The sequence below is a fragment of the Lacerta agilis genome, chromosome 3 (assembly GCF_009819535.1).
Source record: "Lacerta agilis isolate rLacAgi1 chromosome 3, rLacAgi1.pri, whole genome shotgun sequence".
Classification (NCBI taxonomy): Eukaryota; Metazoa; Chordata; class Lepidosauria; order Squamata; family Lacertidae; genus Lacerta; species Lacerta agilis.
Window position 1 is genome coordinate 23,489,101 of NC_046314.1, and position 17,648 is coordinate 23,506,748.

Genomic DNA, 17,648 nt, shown 5'->3' on the forward strand with positions numbered 1-17,648 from the left:
ATAATAATAAAATTGGAATAAATAATAATAAATAAACCTTTATTGTCACTACACCACCTGTGTGCAGTGAAATTAAACAAGCGCCGCCGCCCCATACACTCAGTCTTGTTTGCACTCTGTGTGAACAGAGGTGCTTGACCTTTGGTTATATCTTCTGGCTGAAATACGGCTCGGCTCCGGTCTTTGAGAATTGGTTGCTGAAGTATTGCAAGAACTTCGTATAAATACAGGGGAGTTGTTTCCTTGTTGAACTACTTTGCACATAACCCTAAGCCAAACCATGACTTAGCACAAGCATCCAGACTCCTGGAGAGGAGATTTTGGCCACTTTGCTCTGGTCTTCCTGCCACTGAACTGCTGTGAGCTAAGCCATGGTTTGCCAGAAGAGCAATGCTGAAGGGAAAAGACCAGTGCATGACCACTGCCTGTCAAGTTGAGAGTACTGCATTAGATGGACCAACTTAATGTACAATGTCTATGCAAACGGTATTCCAAAAGCAAAAGAAAAGAGCAAATTCTGGTAAGCGCACACTAGAGTTTACTCATAACATTTCCAAAATTCTCATACTGCTTTCTTTTTGCGCTGTTGATCAGAGTTTGTTTTCTTTACCATCTGTCATGCCTACATATAGTAATTTCTTGGAATGCAGTAGAACTGAAGTACTAAGCATATTGCCATGCTTTAAAATATAGCAGTGTGAAACAAAATGAGAGAAAAATATAACCTTACCAAGTGGACTATATTAGACTTTAGGAACATTCTGTATTCTTTCAGTGTGGTAGACATACAGTTTTTGAATGATGTTTTGATTCAGTTTGAAAAGCCTCTGTATTCCTAATAGCACACTTTTAGCACAAAAGAGTGATAACTGTTCTTTCCTAGGGTACAATCTATGAAAAGGCAGCTTGGACTTTACTGCAGGACACTCAGTTATATTCATTTTGCTGTGAAAGACAATTTTTAAAAAGATAAAAAAGCCTTACTCATGTTGTTTGGGTTACAGTTTTTTTGTGTTGTGCTTTTGTTTACCCAATAACAGAAATAACCATAATTTCAGCCCTCTAGTATGTATCTGAGCCATTTTTCAAACTTTCAGAAAACCATATTTCTAGGCCACTTTATTCCATGTCTCACTTTTCTTGATATAGAAAATCAGAATAAAAGCACCATTATGTAGCAATCTTTTTTTTTTTTTTGTAGTGGGAGCTAATCACAAACTCCTGCCAATCAAACTGTACAGAACGTACTTGTTTTCCTCAGAAGAAAAGGAACAACTCATCAATGCATGGTCACGTACTTCTTAAATAAGGGATTTTTTTTCTCCCCCAAGTTCTTCTCATACACCATGGAATACATCCTGGGCTTAGGAAAATTCCTGTAAGAGAATGATTATTTTGCCATTATAAAGCAACATCAATGCCTTCACACTGGCACATTCTGTAAAGTAGAGAATTTTGTTAAAAATAGAGAAAGTGGGACATGCTCTCAGCCATGAGATTTGAGTGGTATACCTAGCTCATGCTTTTTGGATGCTTCAGCCTGGTTGCCAGTGGCATAGCGTGGGCAGGGCCATAAGGGCAGTTTGCCCTGAGCGCAAAATCCTTAGGGGTGGCAAAATTTCAAAAGGAAAAAAAATAGCATAGAATGAGTGGGTGGGTGAGTAAGTAAGTAAGTAAGTAAGTAAGTAAATAGTACACCCTCCGCCTCACACAGAAAATCTCCCAATGTTCACGTGGGTAGATTAAGCAGCAGATTTGGCTGATGGCCTTTTGCTAGGGCACCCTCTGGACGGGCTTTAAAAAGATATTGATTCCTGACCCATCTCCTGTCCCACTCTCTGCCATGTTCGATGCTCATGGGGTGCCATGGCTGTCACTTGGGTAGGTTGCTGAACTCTTGCTCCTTTGATACAGTGTATCAGTGGTGCTGAGGATACTCGTTTTGCTCCGGGTGCTGGCAACCCATGCTACACCACTGCTGGTTGTAGTAATTCTCAGATGACTTCAGTGCTTTGTTCCAGTTGTGGGGATGGGGTATTGCCATCATCAAAACGTAAGAAAGAGCACAGGACTATCTAGTCCAGCATCTTGTTTCACACAGTGGCCAAACAGATACCTTTCTGAGAAGTCCACAAATAGGAAATGGGGACAGTAGCCCTCTCTGACTGTGGATGCCTGGCAACTGGTATTCAGATGCATTGTGCCTCTGTTCCTGGAGACAGTATAGTCATCATGCTTAGCAGCCATTCATAGACTCTTCCTCATTAATTTGCATAAATACACTTCTAGAGCTATCTGTGTCAATCCTTTCATCTACCTATCACCTGCTGGGAAGGAGACCAAATGCTGGTTCACAGGAAATAAATCATGCAGCGGGGTCCTCCTCCCATATGATTTCTATATTCGCATATTTAACAAAGCAGAATGGTAAGATACTACCAGGAAACAACTTCCACTCTGTTGGTGGTAAGTCTGAATGGGGACTTATTTTCTTCCCACTTCTGCTTGACACTTGAAAGAGTCTCACAAGCTTAGAGCCCCGGATCTGTTAAGTTCCCCAGAGCACCAAATTTCCTAGGAGGAAACACATTGGGTTTCTGGAGTTGTGGGCCTGCAGTTTCCCAAGGGCCCCTGATGTTAGTATGGAAATCAGATTTCATTGGGGTTTCTGGTGACTTGAACGTTGCCATGGCAGCATTTGATCCTAGTGACAGGAAGAGGCATGGAGAAAGGGGGGGGGGAGAGAGAGAGAGAGAGAGAGAGAGAGAGAGAGAGAGAGAGAGAGATCCCGCCTACCATGTCTGCTGCCGCTGTGACAGCCATTACAGCAGGAGGTGCCAGGAAGAAGGCTTGGAGACGTAGAGGGTGTTGGTAATTACATGAACATTCAGATTTTTGAAAGGAGGAGGGAGTCAGTCCAGAGTGAACCATCATTGTTCACTTGTAGGAAAACTGAGGGCAGCAGCACATCTCTGAACTAGACCATAGACCTTTATTTATGCCGTTTTCAACTATTTCCTTTTTCTAATTAGAGCAACGTTCTAGGAAGCCATTGAAAAGATGAGTGAAAAACAACAGTGCTATGATGTGAGACAAGGCTTTAAAAAACGTGTTTCTTAGAATAAGAGAGATTGTATGCTGCTTTAGTTATGCATGCAGCTGGCAAGGTGACATTCACATTAATTTCATGTTGCAGAAACTTCGCAAATTACTGGTTGAAATAATACATCGGGTTACTCTATTCAGTGAAGTGGATTCAAAGTTCACACTAAATTGCTTTATTAAATTCTTTGTGCAACCTCCTTGATTAAAGCAGCCTCTGCACATCTTTTCAGGAGGAAAGAACAAGGGAGGCAGAATTCCTATTTTACTGTCCTACCAAAGCTAATGAAAAATGTGAATTATATTTCCTCCATAATTTAATGAAATCCATCATTAGTGGGAAGCGACATTTGTGTTCCATATTAAATAATCTTTTGTGACTGGAAATCAGCCCTCTTAATTTCCTTAGAATTGCTACCAATCTATTTAGCTCTGCCGGGTGATTGCTATGCTGCTGGCATTTTTACAAGAGAGGCAGTTGTAGAAGTGACTCGTACAATAACCCTGCTTAAGACAAACTGCTGCAAGAAAACATGTCCTTATTGTAAGTCTCTCAATTAATGTGTGGTTTTTCTTTTCTTCAAATAACTCTGCAGCGGACCAGTCAGGAATGTTATTTATAGGAGATGCTGTAATACAGGTCAGTTTACTCTGCTTCAAAAGTATGCTACTATTTTCATGCTTGTATAACATTCTGATATTAATCCGATGTTTCAAATAACCATTTTGTGACATTTTTAGGTTAATGGCATAAACGTAGAAGGTGCTACCCATGAAGAAGTGGTAAGTTCTGCACCTTAGATTGCTTCTTTACCACTGTTTTCCTGTACGTTGTTACTTAGGATGTTAATGTTGCTGTGTTGCCAGTGTACAGTTCTCAGTGCACTTTTTAAAAGTTACACAGTCATTTCTTTATTTAATTGAAGCTATATACCACCCTATACCCGTAGGTCTCAGGGTGGTTCACAGGGTAAAATCAGAATACAGTGGTACCTCGGGTTACAAACACCTCAGGTTACAAACACTTCGGGTTACAGACTCCGCTAACCTGGAAGTAGCACCTCGGGTTAAGAACTTTACCTCAGGATGAGAACAGAAATCGCACACCAGCGGCACGGTGGCAACAGGAGCCCTATTAGCTAAAGTGGTACCTCAGGTTATGAAGGGTTTCAGGTTAAGAACGGATCTCCAGAAAGAATTGAGTTCGTAACCAGAGGTACCACTGTATAAAACCACAAAGCACATAATCAAAAGAAAAAACAACAGTAACCCAATAACATGCATACGCTCAACACATTTTAAAAGGGCCTAGGATGTCAATCAAATCAACCAAAGACCTGGCAAAAGAAGAACATTTTTGCCTGGTGCCTAAAGGTGTATAATGAAGGGCCAGGAGAACCTCCCTGGGGAGAGCATTCCGCAGATGAGGAGCCACTGCAGAAAAAGCCCATTCTCGTGTTGCCACCCTCTGGACCTCTTGTGGAGGAGGCACATGAAGAAGGCCCTCAGAAGGTGATCTCAGGGTCTGGGTAGATTCACATGGAAAGAGGCGGTCCTTGAGGTATTGTGTTCCTGAGCTGTTAGCATATTTCTTCACATGGATGTAGCCCGTATACATGTATATATATTTGTGCTGGCTATTCTGTTCACATGTGAGACCCCTACTCCCCCACCCCTCCATCATGGAAATTAGGTAAAGAGTGAGGAAGACACTCCCATTAATGCCATTCAGTTGCCACACTTACACAAAAAAGGAGCAGGGAAGCTGTAACTCCTAAGAAACGTGTAATAAAAAAACATGATCAGAACTAATCATACAAATAATTGCTTAAATCACCGCATGTTTCTTTTCCTTTTCTGTTTTTTCATGTTTTGTTTTTTCCCCCCTTTTCTGGCTTCTGAGGAGCACATGTGAAAAGGATCTAGGAGTCTTGGTAGACCACAAACTTGACATGAGTCAACAGTGTGATGCAGCAGCTAAAAAAGTCAATGCAATTCTGGGCTGCGTCAATAGGAGTATAGCGTCTAGATCAAGGGAGGTAATAGTACCACTATATTCTGCTCTGGTCAGACCTCACCTGGAATACTGTGTCCAGTTCTGGGCACCACAGTTCAAGAAGGATACTGACAAGCTGGAACGTGTCCAGAGGAGGGCAACCAAAATGGTCAAAGGCCTGGAAACGAAGCCTTATGAGGAATGGCTTAGGGAGCTGGGTATGTTTAGCCTGGAGAAGAGAAGGTTAAGGGGTGATATGATAGCCATATTCAAATATATAAAAGGATGTCATATAGAGGGGGGAGAAAGGTTGTTTTCTGCTGCTCCAGAGAAGTGAACATGGAGCAATGGATTCAAACTACTGTACAAGAAAGAAGATTCCACCTAAACATTAGGAAGAACTTCCTGACAGTAAGAGCTGTTCGACAGTGGAATTTGCTGCCAAGGAGTGTGGTGGAGTCTCCTTCTTTGGAGGTCTTTAAGCGGAGGCTTGACAGCCATCTGTCAGGAATGCTTTGATGTTGTTTCCTGCTTGGCAGGGGGTTGGACTGGATGGCCCTTGTGGTCTCTTCCAACTCTATGATTCTATGATATTTTTTTAAGACAATGGATCCACATTAGCTCATCCTGTCTAATTCATTAGCCAGTTTTGATATGCCTCTGCAGCTACCAAGAAAGGCAGAACAAAGAAAAGCAAAGTCTGAATTTGCACAGAGTTAGCTGTGGCCACTTGAGAAATTGTAGATTAACAGAGCTCGGAGAAGGATATGTTGAAAAAAATGAATTTTAAACTGGGAACACATTTCTGTGTCATCTATCAGTCCCTCCAGTATATTAATTCATCTCCGATCTTAAGGTGCTTCTCTTGTTATTTTAGCTGCATCATTTGCACTTCATACTGTTGTAGATTTACCATTGTCTATCTGGTACTTGGCTATATCCCAAACTGCAAAGCATCATCACACTTTAGAACTTAATTGGTGGCTCAGCAACTAATTTTAGACAGCCTGGAAGGCAAAATCCCCTCCAAGAAAAGAGGATTGAATTGAAAGCCTTTTGAACACTGCTGCACACATATCTAAATCCTTCAATCTGTTGCACTTCAATTTCTGCTAAACTCTTCATACCAATGCAAAGATCAAGAGATGCACCTGTTTGAGTGGACAACAAAACATTCCTCAGGAGTGAGGAGACCAATGGGTTTCTTGTTAGGCTGAAGAGATCAAAGTGCAGGTCAGGCAGCATGATGTAGCAAATTGCAATGCAGAGAAAAGACCATGTAAGCTGAAATAGGAAGGTAACACATAAAGCAAATCCAGCAATTTACAAAGCAAAGACTCAGCAGCAGTAGAATGGCAGAGGACAGCTGTGGTTACTAGCAACTAAGGCTGCTTGCACAACCACCTGTTTATTGAGCATTTATTTTGATTTTTTGTGGGTAGGTTATTCTACCCTCCTTTGTAGGGTAACAATACAATATTGCTTGAAACTGGTAACCATAGTTTCCTGGTAATGGCAAACAGCAGCAGCAGCAACAACAACAACAACAACAATGGTTAACTAAAGGTTTTCTGGTTTAATTGTTCATGCTTCAAAATGGAGTGTAACAGGTTGGTTTGTGCAGGCAAGAACCTCATTCCTATCAGTGCCGAGATTAAGTTGAGATAGGATTTTCCAAATCGGCTCTGAAGCTTTTCCTAACCCCTTTTTATGCATATAAATACCTATATTTATTTTACCTTTTAAGCTTAAAGTGGAAACAACATTTCTCTCTCTCATTAGTTATAGTCTTGTTAAATGCAATTTACAGACTTCAAGAGAGACACATCCTGCTTGGAAAAGCCACACACTCATTTTAAAAAGTGCCCCTTTAACAGCACAGTCCTGGGTATGTCTGCTCAAGCCTAAATCTCATCAAGAAATGGTCAGCCCTAGTGTTAATTAGCATTTTCTTTACGCAGGGGTGTAAAGAAAACGAGAGAGACATAGAGAAAGGGGTGTCAAAAAGTGTGGCTGTGTACACACTTTACATGTGAAGCACATTTTTCCTTCAAAGAATTCTGGGCACAGTAGTTTATTAAGGGTTGCTGGGTATTGCAGCTCAATGAGGGGTAAACTATCATGTCCAGAATTCTTTGAAGGTGTGGGTGGGAAACGTGCATTGAATGGGATTTAAAGTTATAGTGTGTGCACAGCATCAGCGTGTGTGTGAGAAAAAGGATTGTCATAGAGGGAGAAAAGGGGAATGGTAGAAACAGAGGGGGGGTGTCAATTTGCCCACTACTGGATCTACCCACAACTGATTTTCCTGTGGGTCAATGGAAAAAAGTGGGTATCAAAAAGAAAGAGGCAAGCAGTGGGTGAGAGAAATAAGCAGGAGAAGGGGAGAGCGAAAAGCAGGGGTGACTTCCCCCACTGTTGGTTCCAGTGGGCTCTTCCCATGGGTCAGTAACCCTTCATTGAAAACTGTGGAAGTGGCCCTTTTACAGGTGCCAATTAATATTCGTTCAGCACTTGTAAAAAAAATTCATTTTTAAATTGTGGCTGTACCTACACTTTGTAGCTCTCTTTCTCTATTTACACCAGCAAGGCCCCTTTGCTGTGCTCCTTTTGGCACCAACGTTTTTTAGACGACCCTGTCCAGACACGACGAGGCTACATGTGTTTTATTTCTTTTTGGCAACTGTCAGTTTTAATCATCTTCGGAATATTTTAAATACTTGGGTTTTTTTATCAATAATAATTTTAATGTTGCATTATATATTTTTGTAAACAACATAGAGGTTTATCACAATCAAGCGGTATATACGAGTTGTTATAAACAGAAGAAAGGGTTCCGCAGCCCTGATTTAATGCCAGTAACTAGTAAAATAATCATGTGTCTGAGGTAGGGCTAATAGGACAAACACTTAAAGGTGCCCTTCTGGATCTCATTTCCTCCACTAAGCCTGAAAGCAGTTTCTCTCAGACCTTAGAGCAGGCATCCCCAAACTCGACCCTCCAGATGTTTTGGAGCTGCAGTTCCCAGCATCCCTAGCTAACAGGATCCGTTGTCAGGGATGATGGGAACTGTAGTCCCAAAACATCTGGAGGGCTGAGTTTGGGGATGTCTGCCCTAGAGGATCTTCTGTGAAGACTTATGCCTCACAGAAAACATATTGTGAGGCTGAAGGGAAACGAGTGGCAGGCTGCCTTGAAGCCTTTGTCATACTTTCAACAGCTGTGGCTGTATATACCTGTATGCTGGCAGTATAAGAGCAATGCATGCATGGAACCTGCAGTATCCAGTGATTTAAAAGGTTTGGCGTATGCGCCCTTCTTCCTGTCCTTTGATTCCTTTCATGAAGAAGAAGAAGAAGAAGAAGAGTTTGGATTTGATATCCCGCTTTTCACTACCCGAAGGAGTCTCAATGCGGCTAACATTCTCCTTTCCCTTCCTCCCCCACAACAAACACTCTGTGAGGTGAGTGGGGCTGAGAGACTTCAGAGAAGTGTGACTAGCCCAAGGTCACCCAGCAGCTGCATGTGGAGGAGCGGAGACGCGAACCCGGTTCCCCAGATTACAAGTCTACCGCTCTTAACCACTACACCACACTGGCTCTCCTAATGCCTAAGAGGCCTAGCCTATGGGTATTGAGGGATTCACTTCTACCGTAACCTCTCCTTCTGCACCCTGTTTTGCCCCTATACCTATTTTGCTAATGCAAGGGGCAGTGACCTAATTACATACTCTAGAGAAGTATAATCCTTCTCTCTTTTCACATTTTGATCACCGCTGAGCTTATATGTCTGAAACAAATGTCACTGTTGAACCTATTCTTGTTACTTTGAACATCTCAAATACCATCCTGTTGTCTATTAATAACAGCATTGTTTCATAAATATTTATTTTCATGTTTGGGGGGGGGGTCTTAACTTCAGTTATCAGCACTCCTGATCTTACCTAATACTCTTTAAGTGCACTCACTCTCCTGCACTAATTTTTGCAGAATTGTGGAGGCTGTCATTATTTTAAATGCCAGAGTTGCATACCTCCCAACATTTCTCTGATGAAAATAGGGATGTCCCATTCCATAATGACAATTTCACTATTTATACCCCACACATCTTATTGGCTTGCCCCAGCACTCTGGGCATCTTCCAACATATATAAAAAACATAATTGAACATTAAACTTTTTTTTTAAACTTCTGTATACAGGATTGCCTTGAGATGGCTTAGGGTCAGATAACTCCATACCCTCCAACATTTTTCCAATGAAAATAGGGACATCCTACGGAAAAGCAGGATATTCTGTGATCAAATCTGAAACTGGGACAGCTTCTCTAAATCAGGGGTGTCCCTGGAAAATAGGGACACTTGGAGGGTCTTGAGTTGTGCCTTCTATTACCTGGAAACCAGGAAACAAAGCCTATTCCAAGTTTTAAATGAAATTTGCATTTGTCTATTGCAATTTCCTTCTGGTGGATTATCTGCCACTAGTATAGTATCTCTACAATGACAACCATTAATATTATTCTGAGAAGGGAAAATTTCACCGCATGACATTACATTGCAAAAAGGATTAAAGAAAATCCAATAAAAGCATTTTTTTTGCTGCAAATCACTTCACTTGACATGGTAAGAACTTAATAACTGAACAAAAGTCATGCCGAATTCATGATAATTTTGTCACGTTATAAGAAGCTAAAATGATTATAGCGACTATTAACAAGAATTTAATTTGAAACTTCATAGGCAATGTCCCTCTATTACCCAAGTGACTTGGATGGTTTTTGTGAAAGGGGGCCTAAGTTAGCAATTAATGTAAGGCCCATTCTTATTTTATCGCCGTTAAACCAGTAAGAATGTGTGTGGTGTCATAATAATATTGTAGTGATAAACTGAGGCTGTGCAATGAAGGGAAAAAGCAGTTAATGTAGACAGTAGAATACAACAGACAGAAGAACACTCTTGTTTTTATGCATATATTTAAGAATGGCACAAAACCGCGTCTGTCTAAAACCTGTTCTAAATCGAGTTTTTCTTAACTATGTATTTTGAGGGGGAGCTCAGCACTTCTTCTTTCTTCCCCATCCTATGCCTGTTAAGTTCCACTTAGCTTAATGGCAGCAACCCAATGGGGCTACAAACCCACATGTGCTGTGAAAAAGCAGAAGACTCTTTGCTCTCATATACAGGGTTCATCGTTTTCCATATTTCCACTGGCTACATTGTAAGTACCATTGAATTTCATTGGACACTGTTCTGAAAGATCCCCAAACTGCTTTTCAGAAGGTGCAAGGAGCTAAAGTGAAAAGGTTAAAAAACCTAGTGAGTGGTTTTCTTTGTGGAGAACTGTCATAGCTCAGTAGTAGAGCACATGTTTTCCATACTGAAGGGTTCAATCCCTGAAATCGTCAAGTAGAGCTACAAAATACCCTTGTCTGAAAAGTCATGAAGAGTCACTGCCAGCCAGTGTAGCCAACCCCAAACTAGAAAGGCCAATGGTTGGACCTGGTAAATGCTTTCAGTGCACAAAGTATGACATTTGCTTATGTTAAAGACCATTCCTCAATACTCTGACTTTAATTGGGCCACTCATACTTTGGATTCAAATAATTATCTCCCCCCCCAAAAAAAAACCCTTCCAAATGTGTCTGAACATTGAACCCATCATGCCTTTGATTATTTAGTTGACAAAGAGAGTCTTATGCAAAATATTATTTATTGCATTTAATTATTACATTTATATCCCATCTTTGCTCCAAGGAACTCAGTGTGGTGTACAGACTTCTCCTCCTTCCCATTTTATCCTCACAGCAACCCTAAGAGGCTGAGGGACAGTGACTGGCCCAAGGTCACCTAGTGAGCTTCATGACTGAGTTGGGATTTGAATTCTGGTTTCCCTAGTTCTCTCACCACTACATAACACTGGCTCTCAAAATCAGAATTGGAATTATTATTAATTTTTTTGGGGGGGTGGAAATTAGGGAACAAATTATGTTCCTGCTGTCTTAACAATGTTCCATTGTCGTTTTCACTTTAAATCTTGTCAGTCTCTTGTGAGCTCAAATTAGCATAGTTCTCTCTTGCAAAAAAAATTATTTGCTTCGGTGCTCCTACAGAACCAACTGATCACAGTTTATCTAGCTGAAACTAGCAACATCTGTTACCGCTCTCAGGAGGAGTCTCCCCCCCCCCACTTCCCAAACCCCAGCAAATATTAACTTGTATCATAAGGCAATATTAACAAATATCCATTAACAACCGTCCATTTTTTAGTATTCTTCCTGAAATCTACCAAGGCTTTATTTTACAGCTACTTCTAACAGGTTAGCTTTGTCTGCACCCAGAGAACTGTTGGTTTGCTTCACAGCAACTTAAGGAACATCTGATCTTTAGGAAGCTAGTCAAAAGCAATGCCCTATCCAAGCCCTTGCTGATAGGAAATGGCAACATTGCACCAGCTTTCCTTGGGACCTGAAAGACCATTGTATGAGTGAAGGAATGCAACATTGAAAGGACTGTCCACACCTTCATTCTTTCTCATTTCTCAGCAGTACTATGCAAGTGCACTTTAATACACTTCTGTCACATTGGAATCAGGAAACATCAGGTCCAGTGGCTGCCTGCTTGTGAGAGACTACTAGAGTATTGTTCTAGTTTCGCCAGAGGCCACCCATCAAATTATGCCACATTATGGCCTCATGATGGCAAGAAGAAGAAGAAGAAGAAGAAGAAGAAGAAGAAGAAGAAGAAGAAGAAGAAGAAGAAGAAGAGTTTGGATTTGATATCCCGCTTTTCACTACCCAAAGGATTCTCAAAGTGGCTAACATTCTCCTTTCCCTTCCTCCCCCACAACAAACACTCTGTGAGGTGAGTGGGGCTGAGAGACTTCAAAGAAGTGTGACTAGCCCAAGGTCACCCAGCAGCTGCATGCGGAGGAGCGGAGACGCGAACCCGGTTCCCCAGATTACGAGTCTACCACTCTTAACCACTACACCACTTAACCACTACACCACACTGGCAAGAAGAAGAAGAGAAGAGTTTGGATTTGATACCCTGCTTTATCACTACCCAAAGGAGTCTCAAAGCGGCTAACAATCTCCTTTCCCTTCCTCCCCCACAACAAACATTCTGTGAGGTGAGTGGGGCTGAGAGACTTCAAAGAAGTGTGACTAGCCCAAGGTCACCCAGCAGCTGCATGTGGAGGAGCGGAGACGCGAACCCGGTTCCCCAGATTACGAATCCACCGCTCTTAACCACTACACCACACTGGCAAGGCATTGGGATCTTTTACCCTGAACCTTTTAGTTGCTATATCTATATCAGGGATGGGGAATTGGTGGCTCTTCATATGTTGCTGGACCAAAATTCTCATTATCCCTAGCCGTGAGTCATGCTGGCTGGGCTGATGGGAGTCTGCTAAGGTATGAATTTATTCTGTTGGGTGAAACCGCTTTTCATTTGCATTCTGATTTGATTCTCCTGTTGCTTCACCTATGCAGTTTCAGTTTTGAGTGCACTCCAGAAAATGAAAAACACTCAGAGTGAATTGGGATGTTTGTAGATGTCCTTGGATTAAAAGTGACACTTTACCATGGGGCTACCTCTGCTGAGTTTTACATTATAACTGACGGGTAGTTAACAAGAAGTTTCACACACACACCCCAGGGGTGAATTGCTATATGAACCAAAAAACATTTTACGTGAACTTGTCGTCAATTTTACACCAAAAGGATGGATACAGAACAGTTCTTGTACACAAAGGGGAAAACATGAACTTCTGCAGGGTAAGCAAGCCCTATGCCCAAGACAAACACAGTGGAAGCGGAATACAGATCTGTATCGCTACAGGAGGGGAAAGTAGGCAGGAGTTTCAGCTTTGCTTGCTGTAGACTATTGCATTCTGTAAAATTAATAGTACTGGACAGATTCAGGCTCAGTTTTATTAGCCACTGCATTCAGACGCAGGAGCCTTTTCAGCCATTCCTGATTCAGATGCTGCAGAGAAATAGAATTGGGTATCACCAGCGTACTGATGACACCTCACTCTAAATTTCCTGGTGACTATGCCCAATAGCTTCATGTAGATTGTAAAGAGCTTGGGGGCAAAAAATAAACAAACACTTATCCAGCTCTACCTCCTGGAGATAAGATTGGAACCACTGCAGAACAGTTCCACCAATGCCAGTTGCCCATAAATGGTCTGGGAGGATCCCATGGTATCAAAAGCCAATGAGAGATCTAGCAAGAGCAACAGGATCACAATCTCCAATAAAGACCATCCATCAGGGCAACCAAAGCAGATTCAGCACCAAAGTGGTGATCTGTGCTGTGACTTTGACCAACAGTGGAAGCAGCAACTGCTTCATCATCATCATCTAAGGCTGAAAGAGAGAGAGAAAAAGAAATTAGAAAATCAGTTGTAAGATTGGGATACAGTCGAGGTCACTTTGAGGCATGAACCATTCACGTATACAAGGACACTAAATCCATCCATAGATACAAATACCCATTGACATTGTAACTTCTTGATGTGCAGAATGTTCAGCAGAGCATTCCCAGTGTTTTAATTCTTTTTTATTCCTGGATTTTTGCAATATACTCTGCAATTTTCATTTGTTGGAGTCTGGAGCTATATTGACTAACAGTGAGATTTAGGACTTTTGCCATTGTAGCAGACCCTATCTGTGGAGCACTTTGTCCACGGAGATTCGCATAACACCATACCTGATGTCTTTTTAGTGCTCAGTGAAGGTCTTTGTAAATTTTAGCTGGACTTCCTAAAACTTCTAAGATATTTTAGACCTCTTAGATTTTGAGTCTGTATATTGTGTGCTATGTTGTGGCTGCTTGTAACGCCTTTGATTCCAAATATTTTCCTAATTTTTATATTGTTGTGCTTTTAATTTCTGCTTTGAAAGTTTTCAGACTAAATGGCAGGATACACATACGTGAAATAAGCAAATGTAGCATAATAGACTTTTTCAGACCATATGGTTATATGAAGCAGGTGTGAACTAATGTATTATTTTTTTCATTCCCGAAGATTGCATCAGGGGTGTGTGTAGAAATATTTTCAGTGTTCAAATAACCCATTTAATAAATGCATACAAACTATTTTTAGGGGCTTGGGGCAGGGATTAAATCTGTCAACACTATTTGACTTTCTTTCCAATTGGGATAAAATAGAAGGAAAAAACATCTCTCTCAAATACATACACACACACACACACACACACACCATGTATAGTCCTATTCATACAAATTTCTATATAATAGTATTTCTATAGCTGACTCAATTACAATACTACAATTAAGTGGATATTGGCATCCTGTAGAGGTTTTCCCAGCTGTGTTCAAGCCCATGAACTATTTTTACATGGGGCAGCCAGCCAAGGGGTCTGGGCCTAATCAAAAGGATATTTCCCATGGAGTTAGCATTGTGCTGGAAGGGTAAAGAATTCCACCAGGCTCTGAGCATGTGATTGGGTCATTCAAACATTCTCACAGCTACAAAAGAATTGTGCACAGCTACATACCTCCCCACAATGGCTGGGAGAAAGTCTTACATGTGCTATTATCTCCACCCTGTGGTGTGGGGAAATTGAGAATGTGTCTATATTCTTTGAATTTGGATGAGATTCTTCTAGAGCAACAAATTACCAGGATGAGGCATTGTTCCCTTTAAAAGCAAACCTAGGTGGGCAATTGATTAACATGATCAGTGACAAACTGGGGCCACTGAGAAACAACAGAGAAGTATCAGCATGCTCAAGCGACAACAGAAAGTATAAAGTATAAATCAGAATGGACATATATTTCTGTGAAGTGGGTCAGTATCACAAAGGTAGTGCCTTAACACAGTGCCTAATTCAGCATTTCTCTTATGCCCAAGTCCAGCTTAGTAGCTAATGAATCACTTTTTCTCATTATGTATTAAAGTATCTGATCAATAGTGGAAAGACTTTGCTTCACTAGCTCAAACTCATAAATGAGTCAGTATATAAACATGTATGGTTCTTTGTCTTAAAAGCATGGATCAGACACAGCAGGAAACCATGTGAACACTAAGTGAATGTTATGGGCCAGGAGGCAGCTTCGCCTGCTGATCATCAGCCAGAAGGAGGAGAAGGGGGAGAAGTGACTCCACCTGAAGCTGATCAGAGGAGAAGGCACTGATGAGAACCAGCTGGCTCTGGCCTTTAAACAGAACTCTCAGCAGCAGTTAGATGCTGGAAACAGTGCCTGTAATTCCCCACTCTACCATGCTGCTTTCTATCTGGATTTCTTGACCTGTGGACTGGACCCTTGGCTCTGTGATCCTCTGGATTCCCTGCCTTTGTATGTGGATTCTACTCTCAGGCAAGACTTCCTCAGAGGCTCTTACCCCTGTTTGATCAGCAACAGGTCTTGGACCAGGTACGTCAGTGAATGATTCTGCCTGCATCTTTGGATCAGATATTTCCCCTTTCCTTCTCTTCCTTCTTCAAATGGCAAAAGAGGTGATTGAAAACTTCCCATTTATGCACAATCAAGGCACACACAACTGTGCATGTGTGCATCACCATGAAACAAGAAAGTGGCGCAAAAATGGCTCTAAAAGAGCAATCCCACAAGCCTTCGCACCGACTTTTGAGTCCTATGGACAGTTCGAGTTTGAGAAAGGAGGTTTGGAGAGAGCGATTGTGATGGAGTTTGGAGTTGTTGTTGTTGTTGTTTGCATTTTCAAAGGGTTTCCATAGGTTTAGAGGGCGTTTGCAGGCTTTTTCAATGGTGGTCCCAATATATGCAATTTCACCTAAACATGCAATTCCTTGGAACGTAACCCCCGTGTAAATCGGGAGCGGTCTGTACTTTTGCTTTTAAACTAACCATAATTCCTTTGTCATCTGAACTTGGAGAACTGTGATTTGTTTAAACTATGATTTGAAACATGCCAGGGTCTGAATTTATAATCGGAGATGCGTCCTCGCTCATGTTGCCTTCAAGCCTCTCCTGTGGTATGTGAAAGAGGTGAAGAGGAAAATATTGAGCATGCAAGCCTGAATCTTGTGAAAGCTGAATTGTTGTTTCTTATTACATCTGATTTAGGCCAATAAGGTAAAATCTCTATTGTGTCTTCCTATTAGCTATGTGACCAATACTTTGCTGTGAGCTTTTCTCTTCTGCTGTACAGTAGGGTTGCCATATTTCAGCAAGCCAAAAAGACACCTTTGCTGACTTCTAACTACGGGTCATGGTGACAATTCTCCTTTTAAATGCTGCTCCTATACGTAGGCCACAGAAGCGGCTATATATTGTTTGTAGCCATGTTCTTGACTTTCCCTGACAAAATCATAATAAGAATACAGACAACTGAATTTATGTGACTGTGTCAACATGGGAAGGGAATGAGAGATCAGGAATTTGTAGTGCAAGTGAGCATTTTTGTCAATGTGTAACCATCTTGCAAGAGTACCTCTGAGCTTGAAGCCTTGTGTGAAAATGCCTGTACACAGTTCATGTCATATATTTTTTTAAAGGGGAGGTTGGGTGGCCATCTGTCTTGGATGCTTGAGCTGAGATTCCTGCAATGCAGGGGGTTGGACTAGATGAACCTTGGGGTCCCTTTCAACCATACCATTCTGATTCTATGGATGTGGGGTGGGGTGGGGGTGGATTTTGAGGATCATATGGATGAAATTGAATTTGAACTGGACATGAACCATGTCTTGTGTGTGTGTGTGTGTGTGTGTGTGTACAAATGTACAGTATGAGAGCCAGTGTGGTGTAGTGGTTAAGAGCGGTAGTCTCGTAATCTGGGGAACCGGGTTCGTGTCTCCGCTCCTCCACATGCAGCTGCTGGGTGACCTTGGGCTAGTCACACTTCTTTGAAGTCTCTCAGCCCCACTCACCTCACAGAGTGTTTGTTGTGGGGGAGGAAGGAAAAGTAAAAGCGGGATATCAAATCCAAACTCTTCTTCTTCTTCTACAGTATATCTGACATGTGTGCACAAACCAAACCAAAATACCCAGATCTTTTGCCCAGTTTAAAAAATCTGCCTGGACAGAAATTGTGACCCTGAAAAAGAGGATGTGTCTGGGGGGGAAACGGACATATGGCAACCCTACTGTAGAGCTCGTAATGGACTTTTCTAACGCTCCAGTTACAAATCTTTAAACAAAAAAAAATATGCAAATACTAAATGCTATTCAGTGCTCCATTCCAAGTATTCTCAGGAATATGTCTTTCCCCTTCCATATTTAAAAATATCAAGTATGTGGCCTTAAGGCTTCTAACAGTTTCCTTCCTTATGAACCGAACTGTGAAAATTTGCCCTTAGGCTTCAACAGAACTGTTTTGTTTTGTGCTATTTCATTCATATTTGCCATTTGATGTTTAGTAGTTTCACAAACTCTTTATATTGATTAGAAAAGTATTCATTAAAACCACAGGCATCAAAAACACTTGGTTTTTGATTGGGTTGGGTGAAATGCCAATTATCTTTGTCACGCCAAAAAGCCCCCTCCCCAACAAGGCTTATTTATTTATTTATTTGTGGCATTTTAAAAGACCCTTCAA

The 17,648-nt window shown here is 41.5% G+C and overlaps 1 protein-coding gene across 3 annotated transcripts in view; it reads left to right on the forward strand.

Moving 5' to 3' along the window:
* The window catches only part of SNTG2 (syntrophin gamma 2), a 200,811-nt gene that overhangs the window by 98,517 nt on the left and 84,646 nt on the right, over positions 1 to 17,648 (forward strand). For all 3 annotated transcript variants that reach the window (XM_033143019.1, XM_033143020.1, XM_033143021.1), the window contains 2 exons: positions 3,699 to 3,742; positions 3,844 to 3,885. In XM_033143019.1, coding sequence (XP_032998910.1) covers positions 3,699 to 3,742; positions 3,844 to 3,885 — 86 coding nt within the window. The remainder of the gene's footprint in view (positions 1 to 3,698; positions 3,743 to 3,843; positions 3,886 to 17,648) is intronic.